At 36.3% G+C, this 23,396-nt stretch overlaps 1 protein-coding gene across 1 annotated transcript in view; it reads left to right on the top strand.

Annotated features, from left to right (window-relative positions):
* LOC149779749 (ATP-binding cassette sub-family C member 9-like) overlaps nt 1–23,396 on the top strand; it is a 215,442-nt gene that overhangs the window by 76,628 nt on the left and 115,418 nt on the right. Inside the window, exons 12-13 of the mRNA XM_089940609.1 lie at nt 5,494–5,511; nt 19,383–19,580. Coding sequence (XP_089796735.1) covers nt 5,494–5,511; nt 19,383–19,580 — 216 coding nt within the window. The remainder of the gene's footprint in view (nt 1–5,493; nt 5,512–19,382; nt 19,581–23,396) is intronic.

The raw sequence follows: 23,396 nt of genomic DNA, 5'->3' as shown, positions 1-23,396 counted from the left end.
TGGATTTAAATTGTGCCAAGACTTTCAGAATATTGATCCTGCCCCCCTTTGGGTGGTTTACAGAGGAAGGCATAATTATACATACATTGAAAATAAAGTAGAACATTTCTCGAAAGACCATTCCAAAAAATCATGGTCTGTCAAGACAGGTGGTCTCTCGTGACAGGTAATAATACTATAATTAATAATTATGTGCTTTAAGAATCTTTTCTGTCAAGACAGGTGGTCACTCATGGCAGGTCATAACGCACTGTAATTAATAAATCTGTGCTTTAAGAATCTTTTTCTGAAGACAGGTGGTGGTCTCATTGCAGGTTATAACACTCTGTAATAAGAAAAATTACATTTGGAATCTAGTCTCTCTCATGGCAGTAGTTTCAAGACAGGTTTGACTGTAACTACCCGTGTTGTGTCATTCAGGAGAATTATAGGACCAGTAGCTTAGGTGTCAACATGTATTTGACTTATATCCCTGTGTGACACACTGGGGTCTTGTGCAACCCCACTAAGAACTTAACCCATGGATCATAACATAGAAAGTATTGAGAACACCACTATACAACCATATGTATAAATTGATTTGGTGTGATTTTTTTTTATACATAATTTAACTTCTGTCCTGAGAGACCACTGCTAGGAGATACCACCTGTTTTGAGAGACCAGAGTCTCCATGCACAGATTCATTTATTATATAGTGCTGTGACCTGTTATGAAAGACCATCTGTCTTGTGAGACCATTAATATTTGGCAGAACGGGTGGTCTTTCAAGACAGGTTCTTCTGTACCTACATGCGATTCTACCTTTGGTTAGACAAAGATACTGTTTTAAAGGCCATGTATAGCACATGCCATTTCATACCTGAAATATACCACTTGTAAAGAATTAAAGATATATTTTTTTAAATATTTAAATATCCTTGATATTTTTACATGTTCTATCCATACATTACAGTCACTACCAGTCTACTGAGGACTGGGACTGTTCAGCCAGTGCAGGGACGCATGCTGAGTTTCTGATTAAGAATTGTTGCGTAACAGCCGATGTATACACAACAACCTGTAATTTGATTATCTTGCTGCTGTAATTTTGAATGAGTTTATGGGCAGAGGCAGAATATTTATTGATGTGTTATAAATAATAAAGGGATGAAAGGTGGTTCATGATGGCTTGTGAGTCGTCAAATAAAATACAGCCAACCTTTGGTTTTTGTGAGATAAAACTGAGGGACTGTTAAAAAGTGATCTTGACAGAAACAGTTACATTTCCTTTTTTTGTTTCCTGTTTGAATGATAATGCAGACCTGTACACTTCTACACAAAGTCATTGTGAATGTTTCTACAAGATTGTTACCCCCAATTATGCAGCTATATATTCACATACCAAACTACACATTTAGAATAATCTGGGTTTGCTCAGGTCAGCAAACTGCAATGCAAAGTGTAATTTTGACTGCTTCTGGTTAACCTTAACATCTGGACCTTGTGGCTTCTCAGTTCACTTGAGTTGGATGCTTAAGTCTTCACTTTATCCAAAAATATTGCTACTTTGAACATCCTTGGGTATATAAAGATAACATTCCACCAAATAAAGTGAGTGGTGTTGCTTACTCAAACATTCACAAAAGATTACACTGATGATTGGCCATGTTTAAAGAAGTTGAAATTCAAATCTTTGGTTCATTGCATGATATGCAATACTGATGATTGGCCATGTTTAAAGGAGTTGAAACTCCGATCTTTCGTTCATTGTATGATATACAATACTGATGATTGGCCATGTTTAAAAAGGAATTGAAACACCAATCTTTCGTTCATTGTATGATATACAATACTGATGACTGGCCATGTTTAAAGGAATTGAAACTCCGCTCATTCGTTCATTGTATGATATACCATACTGATTTTTCATGCAGCCACAGGGGTTACTACCACTGGAAGTAAACTTTCTACACATTTTTGGGAGGTAAAACTACGCTTATAGGATTTGGGAGATAAATAGGTCTGATACTGTGTTTTTCAAGATATTTTAAGAGGAATATGTAAGGGAAGCTCTCAATCTATTTTTGCTAAAATTCTGAAAATGTGCACTTTCTCCCAGTGCTAAAATGAAAATTGTGAAAAATATTACAAGTTCAATATTGCTTAGAATTCTGATTTAAAGTTGGAGTAGGAGAGTAACAAAGGTCCTGAGTTTTCATTCAAAGGTCCTGAGTTTGCATTCAAAGGTCCAGAGTTTGCATTCAAAGGCCCCGAGTTTGCATTCAAAGGTCCTGAGTTTGCATTCAAAGGCCCCGAGTTTGCATTCAAAGGTCCAGAGTTTGCATTCAAAGATTCTGAGTTTGCATTCAAAGGTCCTGAGTTTTCATTGTGTATTTCACACAAAGTGAATTTTAAGTCAGTATGTGGAGGAAGAAATTATATCACCTGGCATATGCAGACACCATCAGTTAGGAGAAATCTTGACCAGAAAATTACTGAGATCCTGTTAAGTGTGAAACTTAATAATCACAATGAATGTCATTATTGTTCACCAGGGAGAAAGCATGTAAAGGAAACTGAAAATGCCTGTGGATTTTATAAATCTTTGCTAGTGAACTATAAGATACACAACTCTTCTTTTATCATTTAAGTGACAGTACCTTGATTCATCTTTGTAACTTTACTTGAAGAATCCACTTCATGTTTAAAAATTGCTGCTTACTATAAGAAGAAAATAAGATATACCATGTCAAAAATGCACTTGTTTTGTTTTCCTCATAGTTAAAGTGAATAAAATTTATGTCAGGAAGAAATCCCAGTGATTTAGAAGTCGGTCTACTAATCTAGTGGTTGTAGTCAATACAGAATACCATTTTCCCCATTGTAGTCAGTACCGCATACTATTGCCTCTTCCCAAACTCCCTGTTCTACTCAATACCACATACCATTCCTCCCTCCCCAACTACCCATTGTAGTCAATATCACATACCATTCTGCACTCACCAACTATCCATTGTAGTCAATATCATTTACCATTCCCCCCATCACCAACACACCACTGTAGTCAATACCACATACCGGTACCCAACTCCCTATTGTACTTAATACCATATACCATTCCCCCCATCCCTAACTCCCCATTTTAGTCAGTACCACATACCAACTCCTCCCGTCCTGAACTCCCCATTGTAGTCAATACCACATTCCATACCTCCCATCCCCAACTCTCCAGTGTGGTCAATAGCACATACCATTCCCCCATCCCCAACTCTCTGTTATAGTCAATATCACATACCAACTCCTCCCGTCCTGAACTCCCCATTGTAGTCAATACCACATACCATTCCTCCCATCCCCAACTCTCCATTGTAGTCAATAGCACATACCATTCCTCCCATCCCCAACTCCCCATTGTAGTCAATACCACATACCATTCCTCCCATCCCCAACTCCCCATTGTAGTCAATAGCACATACCATTCCTCCCATCCCCAACTCCCCATTGTAGTCAATACCACATACCATTCCTCCCATCCCCAACTCCCCATTGTAGTCAGTACCACATACCATTCCTCCCATCCCCAACTCCCCATTGTAGTCAATAGCACATACCATTCCCCCATCCCCAACTCTCTGTTATAGTCAATATCACATACCAACTCCTCCCGTCCTGAACTCCCCATTGTAGTCAATACCTCATACCATTCCTCCCATCCCCAACTCCCCATTGTAGTCAATACCACATACCATTCCTCCCATCCCCAACTCCCCATTGTAGTCAATACCACATACCATTCCTCCCATCCCCAACTCCCCATTGTAGTCAATAGCACATACCATTCCCCCATCCCCAACTCCCCATTGTAGTCAATACCACATACCATTCCTCCCATCCCCAACTCCCCATTGTAGTCAATAGCACATACCATTCCTCCCATCCCCAACTCCCCATTGTAGTCAATACCACATACCATTCCTCCCATCCCCAACTCCCCATTGTAGTCAATACCACATACCATTCCTCCCATCCCCAACTCCCCATTGTAGTCAATAGCACATACCATTCCCCCATCCCCAACTCTCCATTGTAGTCAGTATCACATACCATTCCTCCCATCCCCAACTCCCCATTGTAGTCAATAGCACATACCATTCCCCCATCCCCAACTCTCTGTTATAGTCAATATCACATACCAACTCCTCCCGTCCTGAACTCCCCATTGTAGTCAATACCTCATACCATTCCTCCCATCCCCAACTCTCCATTGTAGTCAATACCTCATACCATTCCTCCCATCCCCAACTCTCCATTGTAGTCAATATCACATACCATTCCTCCAGTCCCCAACTCCCCATTGTAGTCAATACTGCTTACCATTCCTCCCATCCCAAACTCCCCATTATAATCAATACTACATAACCTTCCCCCATCCCCAACTCTCTATTGTAGTCAATACCACATACCATTTCCACCCATATCCAACTCCTCTTGGTTGTCAATATCACATACCATTCCTCCTGTCCCCAACTCTCAATTGTAGTCAATACCACATGCCATTTTCACCCATATCCAACTCCCCTTGGTTGTCAATATCATATACCATTCCTCCCATCCCCAACACTCTATTGTAGTCAGTATCACATGCCATTCCTCCTGTGCCCAGCTCCCCATTGTAGTCAATACTGCACTCCATTCCTCCAGTCCCCAACTCTCCACTGTAGTCAATACCACATGTCATTTTCACCCATATCCAACTCCCTATTGTTGTCAGTATCACATACCATTCCTCCTGTCCCCAACTCCCCATTGTAGTTAGTATCACATACCATTCCTCCAGTCCCTAACTCCCCATTGTAGTCAGTATCACATACCATTCCTCCAGTCCCCAACTCCCCATTGTAGTCAGTATCACATACCATTCCTCCTGTCCCCAACTCCCCATTGTAGTCAGTATCACATACCATTCCTCCACTCCCCATTGTACTCAATATCACATACCATTCCTCCTGTCCCCAACTCCCCATTGTAGTCAATACCACATAGCATCCCTCCCCAATCCCCAACATACATCTTACCTCGGAGAATGAACTTAGTAGATTTGTTGCGCTTAATGTCATCACCGTTCACATTTATGGAATTGTTATCATTGTCTTTATGTTCTTACAATACAAAAATGCAAATGCCAGCTTTATTTCATTAAGATGTACATGAGACAGTTGATATTGTACTGTAAGAAGGCTACGTAAATATTATAGTTGGATATGCACGTTGGAGTAGAACAATCTGTTTTAGGGTTGAGGAATTTCTTGTTACAGTGAAGCTTACTAATTCATAGTCATCAGCATTTTAATTTTTGCAGGTATTATTTTACTTTTATGTTCCCATGCCATTTTGAAAAGAGAATTTTGAAGAATGAATTATGATGTAGGTTAAATGTTTTGTCTACAGCTTGATGTCTGAATGCTTTGATGCTGTTTATAATGATTTTGCAAGTTTATTACTTTTTATTACAGTGATTAAGCAAAGTTTAGGTAAGGAAATCTGCTTCATTAATCATCAAACCCCCTGAGCACAAAATCTGAACTTTTCCTATGAGAAATAAAAGTTCCCATTAGTTTTGGGATCTTGATTTGATGAGTTTCAGTATCAGATAATTAATTTTTTTCTTAATGTCAAGATCAATTAATTAATTTATTTTGAATTTCAGTATCAATTAGTTTTGAATTTTAGATTAAATAAAAATGTTGGTTGATACTCTTCTACTGAAAATAAATATGCTCACAGCAGGCTGTGTTTTAATATTCAAGCTTTGTGCTTGGGGATTTTGTTGTCTTTGAAGCCTGTATGTGTTCTTTCTCTTTTTAAACTTCTGTTTTTGTTTCCAATGGATGAAACTTGGACTTTAAGCTCTTCAATAATAAAAAAAATTGTGATCAAGAAAGATGTTCATATGGATATTGTATACTTTTTATGTGCATGAGCTCTACTGTCTGCATGTTTTTGAAAGAACTAATTTCTTAAAATTTGGAAAGGAGAGGTAAGGGTATTGAGTTTTGAATATTTAGTGGGCAAAGTTACTACTGATGGAAATGATTAGACCATTTGTTCAGCTTGGCTATCGAATCATAAAATTAGATATGGTTTGATATGTGGCATTCAGACATGGCGTCTAATATTACATTTAAGGTGTCTGCCTGCCATGGTGGCCAGCTCTAACGTTACATTTAAGGTGTCTGCCTGCTGTGGTGGCCACCTCCAGTTTTACATTTAAGGTGTCTGCCTGCCATGATGCCAGCCCTAATAATACATTTAAGGTGTCTGTCTGCCGTGGTGGCCAGCTTGAAAAATATTACATTTAAGGTGTCTGCCTGCCATGGTGGCCCGCTTGAAAAATATTGTTTTTGCTTAAGAATATCAGGCTTTTCAAAACTAAGAAGAAAAAGGCCTTAGATATGCTGATTATATACCTTGTAAATACACATAGTTTATAAATCATTTATTTTAAGCAAAGTATATTAAAAATGAACTTGTTATGATCACACCTTTTTATGTAAGAGACTTGGACATTTATTTTTGTGTACATATAGGGGATCTTGCACATGTGATCATTTTGAGAGAAAAAATTAATTTTGACATTTTGCATGTATTGTTATCAGTATTTAAAATTGTTTATTACTAAGTTTCACACAATTGTAAGATTCTATCAGATGACAGAAAACAGTCATTTTTATTTGACTATTTATGGACTAGATGGATATTGAAAAACACATGAACAACGATTGATTTCTTTCCAGCACTTAGGAAAAAACATTTCTAGCACTCATTCCATGGAATGGGTGAGTTACAACAGTTACTGCTCCATGTCCTTAGCATACTCAGCACAGGACACTCACCCACCACATTGTTTACACTTTTGATAAAGAAACACAGGCACCCGATGCAAACTTGATATTAAAGTGGGTCAAAACCATGAAAATATTAGGTTCTAATACAGTAGTCCCCCTCTTGAACGGCCCCCCTGACCAACAGCCACCCGCTCCTTACGGCCAGAATCCATTGGCACCGATGAGTTTGTGTTCAAAAGTACCCCTTGCAAAAGGCCACCCGGCTAACGCGACCAGCGGCCAGCATATTAATGCAATAATATAAAATTTACCTCTCACAAGCAGCCACATTTTATTTGAATATGTATCCAGAACCAGTATATTATTCATAACGTGTGTTAAGTAATCCGATTTCTGTTTCCCTGATGTCAGGTTTTCGTTACTGAAAGAAGTGTTGAGTAAAGTACATTTACCACTAAGGTTAATATTATATCATTTACGCCTCACGAGAAGCCAAATTTATTCCATAAAAACCGAGAAAGACTCAACCTTTAATCCATACAAAAGGGTACGTACATGTAATCCAATTAGCCTTACTGCTGTGTTATCATAAGATGTCCGGTTTAGGCACTGATAATTGTCAAAATTACGAATCCTAACGGCCGCGAGGCCAAATCTGCGTGATGTTAATGGTTACATATCGAATCCGATTTGGCTTCTCTCATTTAGTGTAAAAAAATGTATAAAAACAATAGGGTACCAGACTGCAACTAATGAATCACGTAACAAGATCACTTTCTTTAAAAACACCGCAGTTTGTTTAGATGCATACAAAATTGTTTTATCAGTATTGTAGTTGGCAGCATGAATAACTACTGCAAAAAGATCAACATGTCATCGAGGAAAATAAAAATTCTCAGTTTAGAGGAGAACGTGAAAGTAATTCAACTGACTGGGGGGGAGGGGGTCATCAAGGATCCTTGCAGAAAACTAATGTCGAGAAGACTCAGATAAACAATATCGTGAAAGATAATGAAACAATTCTGCAGAAGTGGGAAGGTGAAATGGATGGAGAAAGGAAGATTGTTTGAGCCAGGAGATGTTTGTATCCTGATTTGAATGACAAGAAAAAGCAACAATTTTGTCAGTTGAATTGGGATATGACGACTTTTCTGCAAGTAACGGATGGTTGCACAGATTTCAAGTGCGACACAATATCAAGTGTTCTGTCCTTAGTGGAGAATCAATTGATGTTAATAATGAAGTTGTCGAAGATTGGAACAAAAGACTAAACGATATATGCAGGGGATATGACAGCAAGGATATTTTTAATGTGATGAGACTGGTTTGTTTTTTAGACTGTTACCAACAAAGTGACAGATGATGTGAACTGTAACATAATTATAAAGACAGTTTTAAAACTATATCAATGGTTATTCATAGCATTCTTTTGAAAATGATGACACAGTTTGTTTTCCATGTATTTCACATCATGCATGTGATTTTTTAATTAAAATATTAAATATTTAAAATTAAATGTACTTGTGACTTTCTTCATATGTATTTACTATTCGCATTTGTCTTCCCCCTCTAGAAAGGCCACCCACATTATAAGGCCACTTCCCTGCTGCATTAGGGGTTGCCTTATAAGAGGGGGACTACTGTACATAATCCCGTACATAGACTTATTACATGTGACCTGGTTAGTAACTCAAAGAATTAAAGTTGTATACATAGACCTTGATTTGTTAGTGCTATTGGCATTTGAGTGACACCATTAAGTAATTGAGATGTCATTTTCATGTTGAGAGGTGATCCGTTTCAGTGGGTGATCACACATATCTGAGTATGATAAAGGTGAAATTAAAAGAAAGAGAATGTCAAACTATTTTTTGATTTTCCTCCAGGCAGATAGTGTTTCACTTGTCCAAGATTATTTATATGTATAATTACTTTTTTACAAGAAAAATGATCTGTAACTTGCATTTGAAAGAAGAATTCATGCTGTCTCAGTTTCATCCAGTTTTGATACCAAACAATCCATTTTAGTCAAACCTCCATGTGTTCAAGGGTACCATAAAAGGGAAGATTGCTGATTGCCAAAAGAAGGTGGAACATTTTTAGGTCACGACTCCATTTAAATTTCAACAAATCAGCTGGTGTTTTTTTTTTTCTTATGATGTGCTTTTTTCATACATTACAACAGTATGCATTGTGTCAAAGATGGTGAGAATCAGCTTGTGTTTTTTCCATATGATGTGCTTTTTTCATACATTGCAACAATATGCATTGTGTTAAAGATGGTGAGAATTAAAATACTTTCGATGGAAGCTGGCAACATTTTTAATGTTAAAAGTAATTACATATAAAAATATCGGCTGGTATCTTCCATTTCGTGTTACAGTGTATCAATAAAGCTTCTGTATTGAAAATACAGTTATGACTGGATCAACAAAGCTTTTGTATTGAAAATACAGTTGTGACAGTGTATCAATAAAGCTTCTGTTTGAAAATACAGTTGTGACAGTGTATCAATAAAGCTTCTGTTTTGAAAATACAGTTGTGACAGTGTATCAATAAAGCTTCTGTATTGAAAATACAGTTGTGACAGTGTATCAAAAAAGCCTCTATTGAAAATACAGTTGCGACAGTGTATCAAAAAAGCCTCAGTATTGAAAATACAGTTGTGACAGTGTATCAATAAAGCTTCTGTATTGAAAATACAGTTGCGACAGTGTATCAAAAAAGCCTCAGTATTGAAAATACAGTTATGACAGTGTATCAATAAAGCTTCTGTATTGAAAATACAGTTGCGACAGTGTATCAATAAAGCTTCTGTATTGAAAATACAGTTGTGACAGTGTATCAAAAAGCCTCAGTATTGAAAATACAAGTGACCTAAAGCAACTGTAATACCATCTGTCCAGATGAAAAATCAGAACATTTTGACATTCTGTCTCCTAACTTCTCAAAGGTCAAACTCATGAAGATGTGTGATAGCTCATTAGAAGAAAAAGTTTCTTCATGTCCAGAAATTCTTGAAAATCAGTAAAGAGTATTACAGTGTATATGAACAACATTAAGAAATTGAGTGTGAAACAGCAGCATAATACATTTGTGATTTATTTTATTTTTTACCAGTTTTAGTATTAAGCTTACATTGGGTAATTGTAAACAAAAGAAAAGGAAGCCCGTTTCCTTGGCAACTTGTTTTAGACCGACAACAAGTAGGCAAATTAGGCAAAAGTAACAATAATTGATACACTCTAAATATTAAGTAATGTTATACTTTGGCTGTTGTCAAAGATTGGAAATGCACTTAGATTTATTCTTAAGTGAGGATCTGCATCTACTTGGCCCATAGTTTGGCCTCCCTCCCGAATATACAGCAATCGTCACCCATCTTGTTATAGTGTGCCCCCCCCACCGAATATACAGCAATCGTCACCCATCTTATTATAGTGCAGCCCCCCTGAATATATAGCAATAGTCACCCATCTTGTTATAGTGGAACTTGTATATACAGCAATCGTTGCCCATCTTGTTATGGTGGCACTTACTTGTATATACAGCAATAGTCACCCATCTTGTTATAGTGCTGCTGCCCTCCTGAATATACTGCAATAGTTGCCCATCTTGTTATTGTGTGCCTGCCCCCCCCCCCCCCCCCCCCCCCCCCGCTGAATATACAGCAATAGTCACCCATCTTGTTATAGTGGCACTTACTTGTATATACAGCAATAGTTGCCCATCTTGTTATATTGGGGTTCCCCTGTATATACAGCAATATGCTAAGAAAGGGAAGTTGTCCACTAAAACCAGTTGTACTGTTTAGTGGGTTAGGTCGTTTGCTATATTTGTGATTATTCAGTTTTCTGTGGACCCCAAAGATGCAGGAAAATTTCATCAAATGCTTAATGTCAAAATTTAAAGCCAGGAGATAATGTTGAAAAGCAGCATATAATTAAAATATGGAAAATGCAACAATATCAGAATCATCAGATCTTGGCATGGCAGATATAACCTGATGTAGAGTTTATTAATGAAAGAATTGGTAAGTGAAATGATAATTCTATCAAACAAAACTTTTCAGGGCATGCATTGTGATTGCACTTGCTAAAATTATTTGATGGAAATATTTAAAAACTGTCAGTAATTTTATAACATGCCTGACAGCCTGCATTGTCAGTCACATTTTTGTTGACTTAATGTGGGTTTTTTGCATGATAACATTTATTTCTTGTTGGTGTGCTATTCACTTGGACATAGAGACAATGTATTTTTTTCTTCAAAAAACCGAGAAACTGGGCATGTGACATGGGTATGCCGTCATTGCAAACAGACTGAGTGCTTCAGGTGCCATAAACTTGGACACAAACAAAGACTCTGTCAGTCAGTGTATTATACATATTTTGAAGCTGGCAAAGAGGAGAATGCCAATGCTTCATTTACGACAAATCTAAATGTACCTAGTGAGACTCTTGTCTCAAACTATTCAGTGGACACTATTGTAAATGCAAAGTTAACAGAGTTTCAGGGTCTGTATGTGACTTTGAAGATGCTAATACATATAAATATAAATATAGAAATAGGATGTCAGAATGATAAAAGTAGTATGGAGACAATCTCAGTGAGTACCCCATTGCATGATGGCATGCATATAATTGATATGAAACTAAATTAAATGTATAAGGCATGGTGGGAAAAAAAGACCAGATTAAGTTAATGTTGTCTTATAAGGAAAATAATATAAATGTTTTAGGACTCACTGAAACCAAATTAAATGCTAACCACAATGATGATCTATTTCACTGTCAAGGCTATAATAAACCATTATGCAGCGACAGAGAAACAGCATGGGGAGACCTTTTTGTATTCATTTTGGAAGATGTAAATGCAGAAAGGCGACTTGACTTGGAGTTGCATGAAATTGAGAATATGGGGCCGTCCATTTAGTACGTACGTAAAAATCTGGCAAAGCTTGACCCCCCCCCATCTCTGTACACATGCATACTTTTTTACACACACACCCCCCACCTGTGTATGTATGCTTGATACCCCCGCCAATTCTATAGAATGGCCTATATTTAATCCATGCAGAAATGATCAAGGATTAATAATATTAACATGTTTAATAAGACAGGTAGTCCACCGACATTGAATGTCTGGCTGCATCAAAGAAATAAGCTGCATAACTTTAAAAAGTTTGTCTAGTGTCCGCTAAAGTTCAAACGACAAACAGCTTATGTATTAGCCAAATTATTATTGAGGTTTCACCCACCACCCCATTTCCTATGCATACGTACATTATCAGTAGACCCCCACCCATACACAAGTGTATGCATTTGGGTTAACCCCCCTCTAAATGGACGGCCTCTATCTGGGTGGAAATTTCTTATAATAATGCAGAATCATTCCTAATTGGTTTCTTTTATAGGCCACCTTCCTCCGAAGCAATTTGGAATGATAACTTTTTTAAACAAATGGAAAGTGTTCTGCACAGGAGAAAGAAACATATATACTCAGCAATATAAATAAGGGCCTTCTCAATACTCAAGGAACAACTGGATGGAATTTATTGAATCATTAGACCTAGTCTAGCTGGTAAATGAGCCCACAAGAGTAACAGAAAAATCAAGCACATTTATACCAACCTACCAGACAATGTGGCTTGTGTTAATGTACCGAATGTTGGTTTTAGTGACCACTATCCTACTTTTTTGACAAGAAAGGTTAAATGCAAGAGAAATAAGAAAAATACACAAAAACGATCACTTACAGATCATTCAAAAATTGTAATGAAGAACAATTTCTCAGTTCCATGGAATATGATCCAAAATTTGGATGACATAGATGAAGCTCTGAGAGTGTGGACTGACTTATTTATGGATGTAGTCTCTAAGCATGCACCACTGAAAGTACATTGAGTAAAGAATGAAATCCAACCTAATTGGCTTACTACTGAAATCCTAGATGCTATGAAAACATGAGACCAATTCAAGGCTATGGGAAACCATGCACAATATAAAATATGGAGACATAAGATAACAGGTATGATTAAAAAAGCTAAAACAACTTATTATCAATCATTGCTTGAAAACATAAAGAGCAATACAAACTCAATTTGGAAAGTCTTCAGTGAACTCACTGGAGGAACACACAAAGATCAGACAAATAAAATTCACTCACTTCTGGTAAATGACACCATAGTCACTGATGACACTGACATTGCAAATGTTTTCAATGATTTTTTCACAAACATTACCACAAAATTGAAAGAACCAGTGATAGAAAACAACTTTAATGAACTGAAAAGTTCTGCAACAGCAAAATCTCTAAGAAGGTATGTTTCTCTATTCAACCAGTATCAAAACACTTTGTTAAAAAAACGTCTCAGTGAACTTGATACCAAGAAAGCTACAGGACTTGATCAGATTGGTCCACAACTCATTAAATCTTCTGCCTCTGCTATTGTAGATAGCATAACATTCATAATCAATTTAAGTATTGCAACCTCATCTGTCCCCAAAATATGGAAAACTGCAAAAGTAATTCCTATTTACAAATCTGGTTCTAAGGATGATGCTGATAACTACCGGCCAATCTCAATACTAACAAACTTGTCAAAATTGATTGAAAAACATGTCCATGACTCATTCTTGTCATATTTAACCAAACACTTGCTGTTACACCCTAATCATTCAGGCTTTAGACAGAAACATTCATGTGAGACTGCCTTGATCTCCCTAACTGATATATGGCTTCAAGCCCTTGACCAAGGTAGAATAATAGGATCTGTATTTGTAGAATTCAGGAAAGCTTTTGACATTTTGGATCATGAAATCCTTTTGAAGAAACTGAAAATCTACCAATTTGATGAAAGCACAGTTAGATGGTTTACTTCATACTTAAGCAAGAGAACACAACATGTTTATATAAATAATGTTCTGTCTGAACCTGGAACAGTTAGATATGGAGTACCACAAGGCTCAATTCTAGGTCCAATACTAATTATTTTATTTATTGATGACCTACAACTTTTACTAAGGGACTCATACCATCTACAGATCTCTTTGACACAAAATTGTCAGACATCCAAAACACAAAACATGAATTCGAAATTTCTTTACACAATGCCCTAAACAAACTGGACAACTGGTGCACTTGCATTGGCATGGTGGTAAATACTGGTAAAACTAAAATATTACTTATCTCAACATGGCAAAAAGGAACAAATCTTGATAGTGATGAACTATGACATGGAAGGATCAAAATTTGCAAATGGTCTGTCATGAAAGACTGCTTGGTGTTTTGGTAGATAATAACCTGTGATGGACTGAACAAATCAAGCATATCAGTAAAAAAAAAAGTTCAAGTTTATGGCTTCTCAGTAGGATAAGACATTTTCTCCCTGAAAGACACAGAAAACTATTTTATGACAGTTACATACTACCCTATTTAGACTACTGTAATACAGTATGGGGTAATTCAAATGATAAAACATAGCAAAGCTGGCACATCTTCAAAAAATAGCATTTGGGCTAATATCAATCCAGAAAGAAAGCAAAGAAAATGTAGCTGGTAAGTTAAAAATATTACCTATTAAAGACCAAGTCCATTTGACAACAGCCAAATTAATGTACAGGATACCCAATAATAGTACTCCTGAATATTTACAATCACTAATCCAGGTAGATTAGTTCTTAGCTAATTGTGTTACCCTCTTTAAATAAAGTCATTACTATTATTATTATTATTATTATTATTCAATACATTACCTGATCTTGATAAATTATTAGTACATCCACTAGCTTGCAAATTCAGTGGCTGAGTGTCTAAAACCCTTGCCTTTACAGATCACTCACCTCTGTCCTTGGGGTTATGAGTCTGGGCTCAGCCAACATCATAGGTGTGTACAAAAGCTTGCCAGTAGCTTTCCATGGGTTAGTGGTTCTTCCTTAGATGGGTTTGTCTTGCACCAGATTTACTGACTGCCACAAAACCAAACCAAACCAAACTCATATTTGACAAGTTGTCCAGATGCTGTTCACAATTGTTCAATTTCAGAGTTTCTTCATATTATTTATTTGCTGTTCACAATTCTTCGTTCTCAATATTTTCAACATAATAGTTTGCTTGCTTGTTCATCATTCACTAACCATTCAAAGTTGTTTTGCTTTTTGGGGTTTTTTCCCATCTCACTTCCATGTAACTTTGTAAATATGATGCTTATTACTTCCCTATATAATTTGTAAATATGACTATTACTTTGCTGTCTACTTTGTACATATGATGTCTGTCATTTCCCTGTATACTTTGAACGTATGATCCCTATCACTTCTCTGTATACTTTGTACTTATGATCCCCATCAACTCCCTGTATACTTTGTACTTGTGATGCCTATCACTTCCCTTTATACTTTGTACATATGATATCTATCACTTCCCTGTATACTTTGAACATATGATGCCATCACCTCTCTGTATACTTTGAATATATGATGCCAATCACTTCTCTATACTTTGTACTTATGATGCCTATCACTTCCCTATATACTTTGAACATATGATGCCAGTCACTTCTCTGTATACTTTGTATTTATGATGCCTATCACTTCCCTTTATACTTTGTACATATGATGCCTATCCCTTCCCTATATATGTTGAACATATGATGCCATCACTTCTGTATACTTTGTACTTATGATGCCTATCACTTCCCTGTATACTTTGAATATATGAAACCTATGATGACTGCTCAGATGGCCTAGTGGTTAGAGTGTCCACCTCTGATATGGGAGGTCATGGGCTCAAACCCTGGCTGAGTCATACCAAAGACTTCTAAAAATGGTACTAGCAGCTGCCTCACTTGGTACTCGAGAGGTTAGTGTTAGGACTGGTCAGCCTGGTGTCAAGATAATGTGACTAGGTTGGACATCATGCTACATGTCTGCGGCATGATGCCCCAGTGCTCGACATCACTATAAACTGCCACACTGCAGACATCATAGCAATATGACTGAAATTTGTTTAAAGCTACATAAAAAATCCAATTCACACACTCATGCACACACACACTCTTCCCTGTATACTTTGTACATATGATCTTCCTATGTATGAAATCTTTGACAAATCTCCAAAGTTTGTTTGGGTTTGGGATGTTGATGACTTTGTTTTCCTGGTGGTGGGTAATAACTATTATTATGTTTTTGTTATGTTTGTCTTTGTAAGTTATGACTGTCTGGGTCCTATGATTTTAGAGTCAAGATCACAGTCTTTGAAAATTTTGATTAAGATTTGGTTCAGGTTTTTTTCATTGCTTAAAATTCTTTAAACCCCTTGACATATTTCCTTCTTGAGTGGATCTATTTTTAATTAAGCTTAAACAAATCATTCTCCAGCAAGCTTTCTTAACCTTTTACTTTCAGGTCAAGGTCACATGTTTTACAGCAGTGCTTTGATCGTGGGCTGAGTATGCAACCAGGGTTTGCTTTTATCAAAATACAATTTTATTTCACAAAACTAAATATTTCTAGCAGAAGGGCTCATAATGTGTTTAGCAGATTTGGGATATGGCCAGTCAACATAGAGCATGATAGTTTGGATTTGGGATATGGCCAATCAACATAGAGCATGATAGTTTGGATTTGGGATATGGCCAATCAACATAGAGCAAGATAGTTTGGATTTGGGATATGGCCAATCAACATAGAGCAAGATAGTTTGGATTTGGGATATGGCCAATCAACATAGAGCAAGATAGTTTGGATTTGGGATATGGCCAATCAACATAGAGCAAGATAGTTTGGATTTGGGATATGGCCAATCAACATAGAGCAAAATAGTTTGGATTTGGGATATGGCCAATCAACATAGAGCATGATAGTTTGGATTTGGGATATGGCCAATCAACATAGAGCAAGATAGTTTGGATTTGGGATATGGCCAATCAACATAGAGCAAGATAGTTTGGATTTGGGATATGGCCAATCAACATAGAGCAAAATAGTTTGGATTTGGGATATGGCCAATCAACATAGAGCAAGATAGTTTGGATTTGGGATATGGCCAATCAACATAGAGCAAGATAGTTTGGATTTGGGATATGGCCAATCAACATAGAGCAAGATAGTTTGGATTTGAAGGATGTGGAAGATGCAACCTATTTCAAATTGGACATGTGAAAAACTATCCAGATTTGCAATGCTGATCATTCAAGCCCTTGTAATACTCTAGCAATTGATGTTGATATTGAACTTACAGGCATTGATATTGGACTTGTAGTCATTGATATTGGACTTGTTATCATTGATATTGGACTTGTAGATATTGATATTTGACTTACAGACAATGATATTGGACTTGTAGGCGATGATATTGGACTTACAGACATTGATATTGGACTTACAGACATTGATATTTTACCAGTTATCATTGATATTGGACTTGTAGACAATGATATTAGACTTGTAGACATTGATATTGAACTTGTAGACATTGATATTGGACTTACAGACATTGATATTTTACTGGTAATCATTGATATTGGACTTGTAGACAATGATATGGAACTTGTAGACATTAATATTGGACTTGCTATCATTGATATTGGACCTGTAGACATCGATATTGGACTTAAAGACATTAATGTTAGACTTGTTAACATTGATATTCGACTTGTAGACATTGATATTGGATTTGTAGAAATTGATATTGGACTTGTTAACATTGATGTTGGACTTGTAGGTATTGATATTGGACTTGCAGACATTTATGTTGGACTTGTAGTCATTGATATTGGACTTGTAGATATATTGGACTTGTAGAAATTGATGTTGGACTTGTGGAACTTAATATTGGACTTGTAGACATTGATATTGGACTTGTAGACATTGATATTGGACTTGTTAACATAATTTATATTGCTCACTTTTTTGTCAGTGTGACAAATTAAATTTTTCCTTAATTATTGCCTATTATTTATCTGTCTGTTGTGTTCCACTTGATAAACTTTGTAACTCTATATGTGCATGATTTCGATGATTCCAACATCATACTGTCAGCAAACGGTATTATGTCACTGCTTAAAGTGGAATGTATCGACAAAATGTATGCTCTTGATTTAGTCCTTTAAACTAACACTTTAAGAGTTTAACTTTTGTTCCATTGATTGGAAACCTCTCTACTATTATGGCCTCAGCAAACCTCTCTACTATTATGGCCTCAGCAAACCTCTCTACTATTATGGCCTCAGCATAGGTCCATGTATATAATAGGATTCTGTACATGTGCTTTTTTCAGTAGCAAAACTGGCATGGTATTTTGTCTTGCCTGCAGTAGCATATGGTGAGCTTTACTTTGATTTATGGTGACAGTGTTAGGATTCTGTGTTAAATTGACTTCAAATCAGGTACACTGGGATCACATGAAGGCAGTACATCATGTTCCATTGACCCTTGTGTTTGTCAGTTCCCACCCCATCCTGAGGGCCTGGATATCAAAGATAGTCACTCTGCTTCCCTACATGCGGTAAGAAGCTGCTAATGGAGGCTTTGGATACATCCGGTAATGATGCTCTGGCAGAGAGTTTGATCAATTGACAAGAGTGCCATTTATATCCAAAATCAGAGTTTGCATTTTAAAGGATTTTACCCTTTCTTGTCTTTGTTTTGTTAGCTTTTCGGAATGCCTAAACTTGACTGTTTTGGTGACCTAGTGGTTACAGCGTCCACCTCCGATGTGGGAGTTTGTGGGTTTGTACTCCAGCCAAGTCATTAGCATGAAGAGTTTAGTGTTAGGACTGTCAGCCTGGTGTCAGGATAATGTGACTGGGTGGGACACGATGTTACATGTCTGTGGCATGATGCCCCAGTGCTAGACATCACTATAAACTGTCATACTGCAGACATCATAGCAAAATGATTGAATTTTTTTTAAAGCTATGTTAAAAGTCCAAATTGTGCACACACATACTCAGCACTATATAGCCAGGATTGTGTTGATGTGCTGTTAAACCTTATACACCTCACCCTCAAAATCTCACGCACAACAGCGTCCCAAAAAAAAATAGCCGCACTTGCCTACTTCAGCTCCCGAAAGGTGGAATTGTGAGGTCCATGAAAGTGGTAGAGGTTCCCAGAAATTAAGCCAGTGACAAAGGTTGTTCACATAAGAAACGATGTTGATGACCATTTTGCATCGTAGATTACACTCTTTCCTGTTTATATGAAACCTGGTGAAATAATGCTGTAGATTAAAGTGTGAGCCAGCTAACTGAACTATTCATGGTATATATAAAAGACTTTTCAGGCTTCAGATATGGTAAGTAAATACAGCCTGGTTTTACCAAATAGACACAAACTGTACTGCATGGAAAAAACTGATTACTGGTCTGTGGAAATCTAACTTACTCAACACTTATCTACCCAGCACCAAAGTCTTGTTCAACATGGAACTTAGTGACGTGTTGTTAACATTCATGTAATATGTGGATAAAGAGTAAGCTATTTGAAATTCTGTGAACAGTTTTCAGTTCATTGACAATGTTTACAGAGTCCTTTTAAAAAACATTTCATTAGGTTTGTCGGTGAGTGACCAATCAGAACATCGCAGACATCGGCACAGCAGTAGTGGTATTGAAGATACAGAAGTGACAGATAATCATAGCCTTACTTTAGAATCTCATTGTGCAGTTGAAATAAAGGATGGCAGATACTCATGGGATTTGAAGACAAGAGAGCTGACACTGAAAGACATCAACATCAAAATACCAGCAGGTAGAGTACAAAAACAAGCATGTTAAATTTATTTCTCAAGCATAGATGATTGTATGCATCTCTGTTAGTATCATTATGCACCAGCAAAAGTAAAGAAGGTTACTGTGACCTACATTTCACATTTTGTTGGCTTTGGTTAAGCTTTTGCATGTAGCTTATGACCATACAGACTTTTCTCATCCTATATAAATACATTTATACCAGGAATGATGAAACTTGGTGAGGGGATGTACCCTCATTGCAAATAATGTCAGTTAATGTTTTAACTGTTGATTAATTACTTTCTGTTTTTAAACCTTTCAATTCTTTAGCCTTTTTTTAGCAGCTCTAGTAGTTTTGTTTGAAAAACAGCTAAAATTAGTTATTTAATTCAGGTTGCTTTGCATTCTCATTTATCTTCTAGATGATGCAGTTTTTTTTCTGATTCATCCAGTTGTTTCACTCAACATTTTGTAGCAGACATTTTTGACATCACACAGTTAATTATTTGTCGCAAAACTGAGACCAGGGTGTACCATGATGAATTGTCACACAGAGAAAAATCTATACTGAATTGAAATTTTACAGACTATCAATTACAGTGCTCTGAAGCCATTAGGTACATTTAATATTTGTAGTGAGTATGAGGGACAAATTATACGTTCCAAAAATAGAATGAACACAATACCAATAGATAAAAATCGGCTTCATCTTGTGATTTTATGAATGATAGAAAGTTTTAGATTATGTAGAAATGGTTTGTGTCATGTAGAAACCTTTGCTGATGGTGAAAATTAAATATGTCAGAATATCGCAAAAGATCTTTTGATGCATGAGTTTATGGATGCCGTCATGTACTTATGACTAAATGTATGGAACCACTGGTCTACTACTCACTCATCCAAAAATGTAGGTCACTGGTACTCATATTTCATGCTTAAGTTATGTTCATTTTTATGTTTTAACTGTTCTTGCTTCAGGTTAGGTATTTATACAGATCTCATTATTACCACACCTGCAGACTTGCCAACTCTTACAGTTTTGCATCAAGTCTTATGAAAATTACCCTTAAAATATGGACTTCAGCATGCTAGCAAAAACTATGGAAAAATGATCATTGCCAAAAATCTGGAATATTGGTTCATCAGTATTTTATTTGGATCTGGGTTTGGTCTTAGAATTAGTGAAATTAGTCAGGGAACCAGACTAACTTTACAGCAGCACCCAAGACGCTTTAAACTGCACCTGTTTGTTCATGCAAAGCGTCGGCATCATCAAACTGTTGATTATACAATTTTTAAAAATGGCATCCAGAAAGCGATGGATGTTTAAGACGAAAGAGAAAATATGCTTCCAGAAAATTGTTAATAATCAACACAGAAGAATAAAAAGGAGTATTCAGATTCTTGTGAATAAAAGCTGGAAAGGACACAATTACATTTATTGGACATCATGTGCCAATTTGAGTATGTCTTGTGGCAGGAAATATGATTGCTGTCACCATGTGAAATGGAAGAGAATTTCCAAGAATTACGTTGAGAGATAGCAACAAGCCATTGATCTGCATAGGGTTTGGAACTAGAGTTTCTGTAACTGTACTAGTGGCAAATAAAGTCTATGCGTACTTCACAAACTTTTTAGTTGAATATAATGTTTATCGTCGATGCGTCGAACTTTTTAATTACGTTTTCCAGCTTTACAATAGCAGTTTTTGATATTTTGTTACACCTTACTGAAAACTGGTCAATCTTATGGAAAGACTGATTCGTCAGTGTTGGCATGTCTGCACCTGTACAAAACTGGTCACTGTGTCCTACATTTGACATTTTACTGGGTTAGCTTGAGATTTTGCATTTAACTTATGACAGGACTGGTATGCTTTTTACTTGTATACTATCCTGTCTAGAATCATGAAAGTTGGTAAAGGAGCACATCTTTATAAGCAGTACTCCCTCATTTCATTAGGAGGTCATTATGGTTCATATTTTATGCTTCACATATTTGCGTTAAAGTCTGTGTATGATGGTCATTTCTTGAGCTTTCATTTTGTGTGATGTTTATCTCTCAGGTACTGTTCATACTAGAATCTTGAAATTGATGATAATTTGAATTTCTGTTGAGTACCACACCCTTACAACAAAAGAGTCTCATTGTGACCTATGTTTCATCATTTATTGGCTTTTACTTTTATATGTAGGTCATGACTACACGAATTTCTGACATGCTGTATATGCATACTATCCTTCCTAGAATCATTAAACTGTGTGAGGGCATGCATTTTGATAAGCACTGCATTAAACTGTGTGAAGGCATGCATTTTGATAAGCACTGCATTAAACTGTGTGAGGGCATGCATTTTCATAAGCACTGCATTAAACTGTGTGAGGGCATGCATTTTGATAAGCATTGCATTAAACTGTGTGAGGGCATGCATTTTGATAAGCATTGCATTAAACTGTGTGAGGGCATGCATTTTCATAAGCACTGCATTAAACTGTGTGAGGGCATGCATTTTGATAAGCATTGCATTAAACTGTGTGAGGGCATGCATTTTGATAAGCATTGCATTAAACTGTGTGAGGGCATGCATTTTGATAAGCATTGCATTAAACTGTGTGAGGGCATGCATTTTGATAAGCATTGCATTAAACTGTGTGAAGGCATGCATTTTGATAAGCATTGCATTAAACTGTGTGAGGGCATGCATTTTGATAAGCACTGCATTAAACTGTGTGAGGGCATGCATTTTGATAAGCACTGCACTCTTGTTGCAGTAAGAGGTCTCTGTGACCAATATTTCATACTTAGTGACTTTATTGAAATTTTGTGTTCAAACTTTATTTATTGGCTTTGTTTGAATGATAAAACTTGATAATTTGATGCATTTATATTAGTACTGTGATCTTAAAACCAAAGATCACTGTGACCTATATTTTATGCTGTACTATCATGATAAGTTTTGTGTTTAGCCATGACCATATGAATCTTCCATGCTATATACATCCTAGCCTACTCAGAAGGCCTTTCTGATCTGTGATGCAAGTAAGAATAAATGTTAGTGTAATGATAAACTTTATATATTAATGACTACACAATGGGTATTGTGATAGACTCTCAGCAGTTAAACTCTGTATTGTACATTTGAATGAGTATAGTTTTTTGATGAGTGGACTGTATGATGCATGCATTCCATGTTGATTAGTGGTATTTCACTGTCATCATATATTTAAAGTTGTGCTGATCAATGGTATTTCACTGTCATTATATATTTAAAGTTGTGCTGATTAGTGGCATTTCACTGTCATTATATATTTAAAGAAGTGTTGATTACTGATATTTCACTGTCATATATTTAAATGTGTGCTGATTAGTGGTATTTCACTGTCATTATATATTTAAAGTTGTGCTGATTAGTGGCATTTCACTGTCATTATATATTTAAAGAAGTGTTGATTACTGATATTTCACTGTCATTATATATTTAAAAGTGTGCTGATTAGTGGTATTTCACTGTCATTATATATTTAAAGGTGTGCTGATTAGTGGTATTTCACTGTCATTATATCTTTAAAAGTGTGCTGATTTGTGGTATTTCACTGTCATTACATATTTAAATTTGTACCGATTAGTGTTATTTCACTGTCATATATTTAAAGTCATGCTGATAAGTAGTATTTCACTGTCATTATGTATTTAAAGGTGTGTTGATTAGTGATATTTCACTGTCATAATGTATTTAAAGTTGTGCTAATCAATGTTATTTCACCATCATTATATATTTAAAGGAGTGTTGATTACTGATATTTCACTGTCATTATATATTTAAAGTTGTGCTGC

Source organism: Sinohyriopsis cumingii, chromosome 17 (genome assembly GCF_028554795.1).
Source record: "Sinohyriopsis cumingii isolate HCF-2022 chromosome 17, ASM2855479v2, whole genome shotgun sequence".
NCBI lineage: Eukaryota > Metazoa > Mollusca > Bivalvia > Unionida > Unionidae > Sinohyriopsis > Sinohyriopsis cumingii.
This window is presented reverse-complemented; position numbering and strand designations above follow the sequence as displayed.